This window comes from Tupaia chinensis, unplaced genomic scaffold, assembly GCF_000334495.1.
Source record: "Tupaia chinensis unplaced genomic scaffold, TupChi_1.0 Scaffold000055_1, whole genome shotgun sequence".
NCBI lineage: Eukaryota > Metazoa > Chordata > Mammalia > Scandentia > Tupaiidae > Tupaia > Tupaia belangeri.
Window position 1 is genome coordinate 91,318 of NW_006159513.1, and position 4,958 is coordinate 96,275.

Here is a 4,958-nt window from a genome sequence, read left to right on the forward strand (position 1 = left end):
TATATATATATTATGTCAGATAGCAATAAGTGTAATGAACAATAAAGCAGGAAAGGGGGAAAGGCAATGCAAGGTTATAATTTTTGTAAGTATGCCCTGAGAAGTCTCAAGGAAAAAATGATTTTGAATAAAGTCTTGAGAGAAATTAGGAAGGTAACCATGTAGACATCTAAGGGATGAGTGCTCTAGACAGAGGGGGGAAAAAAAAGTGCAAAAGCTCTAATGTAGGGAGCATATCAAGCATGTTGAAGGAACAGCAAGAGGCCAGGATTGGCTGGAGTAATGAGAATGTAGGAAAAAGGAGCAGGATATACAGTTACAGAGGTAAGAAGGGGTTGGCTACACAGAGTATTGTAGGTAATAACTTTAGTTTATACTTGAGAAGAAATGGTGAGCCACTGGAAGGTTTTGACCAGAAGAGTGATATGACCTGACTTAGGTTTTGAAAAGATCTCTTGGATACCAAGTGATGAACAGACTGTACGTACTTTTATTTTAGACCACATGACATCACAATATAGTTATCATTCTGGAGCAATGTTCATCAAACTTTAATATATATTGTATACCAGATGGAAACCTTGTTAAAATGTAGAATCTGATTCAGTGGGTCTTGGTTAGAAACAAAGATTTTGCATTTCTAACAAGTTCCCAGATTTAGAGTATAATACTTCAAAGGCAAGAGCTACACCCAGGGCCTGTCATGGAGAAGATCTCTATTAAAGATTTGCTGAATAAATGGCATGTCAGTGATTTGATGTATAATACCACATAGCATATTCCAGTGGAAGGAAGAATATTTTTTAATATCACTCATTTGTGTTGAAGGTAGGAAAAAAAGTAAAAAAGAGGTAGGAATGGATGGTAAAAAGATTAAATAAAAGGAGAAAGAATGAAAACTATGTATTTTTAAATACAATGTGTTATTATAATATTACATTTATTTTAATTTCGTCAACCTTAAAAGGCTAGTATAATTAAACGCACTAAACAAGTAAGACAACTGAAGATCAGAGGAGCTAAGGAGTACCTTCAAGGCTACAGGGTTATTTAGTGACTAAATTGGGATGTGAAAACCAACACTTCATATCCCCAGAACCCTTGTTCTGTCCACCCTATCTTACTGCTTCATGAAAGTGAGGAGATCACCTTTAAACTTTACAGAATGGGTGAGAAAATGAGTTGAAATAAAGTTAAGGTCCAAAGCCCTTTCCTTTAGGATTTCCAGAGCCACACTGTCCAATGTGGTTGCATTAGTCACATGTGGTTATTTAAATTTAAGTTGATACAACTGAAATAAAATTTAAAATTCCATTTCTCCATCAAACTAGTCACATTTTAAATGCTCAACAGCCAAGAATGGCTATCTAGTGGCTTCTGTATGAAAGAGTACTGACATAGAACATTTTCATCATTGCAGTAGGTTCCACTGGGTGAGAAAGACAGTATCTGGCAACTCTGGAGAAATAACTTAAAAATGTTTATAGATGTACTACTATACTCTCCCTGGGATGAGAGACAGAAAATAAGGCCTAACCCCTCCTCTGGAAGTAAGGAGAAAAAAAAAAGGCTCAAAGCGGAGTCTTCCCTGGATCAAGCAGAAACTTGTAAATGTGTGTGTGTGTGTGTGTGTGTGTGTGTGTGTGTACTTGTGCATTTAATTTTTTTGTATAATTCTTTAAAAATTTTTTTCCTCCATTTTGCATTGGTTTTTCCTTACATTTAAAATGCTTTACATTGCTTCTGCTGAGCTCAAGAGCGTGTGAGGAAAAAGGCTCTCATCTTCACTTAGGACGAAAGATGGAATAGATGTGGTTAGGGAGTATAGGGAGACAGCTCCTGAGTGGCAAAGTGACATACTGAAAGAACCATGGCTTGTCCATTCAGCCTTAATCTCCTATAAATTTGCTTCCTCAAGCTTTTTTCTGCTCAAACCTACTTACTTACCAGTGCTCTCCAAAGTGAGGAGGGAGGACTAGTAGCATCAGCATAAGAAAGGATGCTTCTTAAATGTAGATGTACACACCTTTCCCCATGCTGATAATTCACAACTTGGGAGGAGGGCAAGGCGAGAAGACTGGATGCTTAACAAGCACCCCTAGGAACATATAAGGTCATCAAGAAAGTCATGACATATTTTTCTATGCAAAAATGCATCATAACTTTCCCAATGACCCAATATTTAAGTCAGTGAACTGCTGACTTGGAGGAAGATATGTTTTGCTTTAATGGGTGAAGTAAGGCACTTGCATGGAGTGGCATCAACTGCTGGGTTGTTAGAAAAGTCATGACATATTTTTTCTGTTTTCCTATGCATAAATGCATCATAACTTTTCCAACAACCCAACAGATCAAAACACAAAAGACAAGAGTAGATATTCAGGAGACAAAATAAGGGAAACACATACACACACACACACACACACACACACACACGGAGGGGGGGAGGGGGGAGAGAAGTAATATGAATATTAAAGTTACTAAGATAGAGAAAAAGAGAGAAACAGAGAGACTGAGAAATCCTAAGGGAATAATTTCACCCCACTGAATAGAAACTGGAAGGCCAGTCCAGCTGCCTTTTTCAATATCTTGGGACTGTCACAGGCAAGACCCAGAAGGACTACTGGTTCTTCATGAAAGAACCCTCCATACCACCCTGCATGCCCCCAAGATATACCACCATGACTACCTCACAAATGTCCTTGAGGTGCTTGATGTAGTGACGCTCAGTGCTCATGATCTCATTGATGACATTGGCCCGCATCTGGTCCCGGTTCTGCAGTGGCCGGCCCAGACAGAGGCAGTCTGAGTTGGGGTCCAGGTGTCCATTCTGTACATCACTTGGCCCTTCTTCCACCCCATCCTCCTGATTCACCCAGAGCTGTGGAAGTAGGCAGAACAATAATGGGTTAGCCTCCTTCCTTGAGGAGTTTGTTATAGTCAGATAGATTTGAGCAGGAAGTCCTGAGAAAATAGCAAAAAGACATCTGCCTCACTAATCATAGCCTTCCCGGAAATACAACCAGGCCCTCTGTGATAAATCCCCCCTCCCATCTAGCTTCTGGCACTGGAATGGAATGCAAGGTAAACATCCTAATTCCCACTTGGGTAATAAACTAGTAGGACAGATCATTCATACCTTCTAAGTCCACACTGGGAATGCATGATTAGGTAATCAAATTCTTTTTTTTTTTCTTTTTTGGAGAGGTTTTTGCTGTAGGGCGCATGCGCTCGCCAGAAAGACAGAGAGATAGAAAACGAGAAATCACCCCCCGAGGGGATGGTCACACCGCAATCCCTTCTCCTCCATTCTCCTCTCAGAATCTTGGGCATGCACGCACATGCGCCATGCGCCTGGTGTGAATTTAAGCCACCAGGTCTGGGACTCGAACCACAGTCAACTACATGGGAGTCCAGCGACATAGCCATGACACTAACTGCTGGAACCAGGTAATCAAATTCTTCAAATTTCTCACCTAAAGAGGCATGCAAGTGCAGAAGGAAGCTCACGAAATTCAAACAAAAGAAGTGGCTACTATTATAGATCTCCCCTGCTAAATATTTATTATCAACTCTCACAATAAAAGTAATATCTAACCCCATGCCCAGTGAGGTTGTCCTTTTCTGACAGCTGTCTACCTGCATACCTTTCTGGCATGGGGGTGTATTTTTTTAATTACAAATATTTACTTTTCTATTAAAACTTCTCTTTTCCTATTTGACTTGTGTTTGCCTTTTTTCATTCTGCATTCTAAGGCAGGCCTCTAATCTTAAGAGATCTGGACCAAAAAAACTGAGTATTTTACACAATACAACTTCACCTCTCTGATAACATTTCCAGCCAAAGAAAAAATGGATAAGTTATCATTTTCAGGTATTTCAGAGAGTCTTCAACAAGTGGTCCCTTCAACTAGTACTATACCTGACTCTAGGATGACTTGCCGGCCCAGGGCAAATGTTTAATCTTCTCCAAGTCTCTGTAACTCATTTGCAAAATGGAGTGAGAAGTGAGGACAAGCTTAATTCATTTTACTGGGACACCTCTAGGTGTCTAGCTGCATTAAAAAAAAAAAATTAAGCCATACATCTTAAGTGCCTTAGCTAAGTTATTGTCAAAACATAGCATTTAAGTGCCTATGAGCATAGAGACAAATATTGCATACTAGAGTGCATGTCTCAAAAGCAGGGCTTTCAATGTTGCATTCAACCAAGGATGCACAATAAACATCAAAATTTGACAGTGAAGTTCCTTTGGACATGCAAAGATCTCCACCTCGAGGTTGGAGTAAGGATAGCAGAATATTTCCCCAATAGCTAAGAGCAATATCTATTGACTGAGCACTAACTGTAATTATCATCCATTCACAGAAGACAAGACTATGGCTTGGAAAAGTGAAAGAATTTGTCCCAAGTCACACAGTTAGGAAGCAGAGGCACTAGGATAGGAGCCAGGTGGTCAGATTCTAAAGCCTGTAGGCTCTTAACCACTGTGCTAGAACCTTTGTACCTTTGACTCAAACAGAAACAGGAAAAAAAAAAAAAAAGAAGGAAAAGGCTTGGACCAAGTTGGGCTGAGAATTATTAGGATCATCAGAAATGAATGGATATGGATACAGTTGGTAAAGGTTGAGAATGTTCATTCCAAATTATGAAGGCGAAAGGGAATCTGAAAAAATAAAAAAAATAAAAAAACCTCCTTTGGGAAAGTTGAATGAGATGTCTTTGGATCTTTGGAGCTTGAATCAAGAAGATGGCCCAGTTCACTCCAGTCCTAGGAAGAGGGAAAGCCATAGAGGCAGAAAGAAAAAGGATGAATTTCTTAAGTAGAGTGCCAACATCTGTCAGGGTTAATTAGCCAAGGAGGTAGTCAGTTGACTCAATGCCTTTAATCAGTTCTCCAAATTTCCCTTTCCTAACTCACACTCTACCCTGGCCACTGGCTTTTTACACATTCCTGC

At 39.7% G+C, this 4,958-nt stretch overlaps 1 protein-coding gene across 1 annotated transcript in view; it reads right to left on the minus strand.

Moving 5' to 3' along the window:
- The window catches only part of LOC102497462 (rho guanine nucleotide exchange factor 9), a gene marked incomplete at its 3' end in the record, with an annotated part of 166,653 nt that overhangs the window by 44,745 nt on the left and 116,950 nt on the right, over nucleotides 1-4,958 (minus strand). Inside the window, exon 3 of the mRNA XM_006141469.3 lies at nucleotides 2,690-2,881. Within this exon, the coding sequence (XP_006141531.2) occupies nucleotides 2,690-2,881 (192 nt within the window). The remainder of the gene's footprint in view (nucleotides 1-2,689; nucleotides 2,882-4,958) is intronic.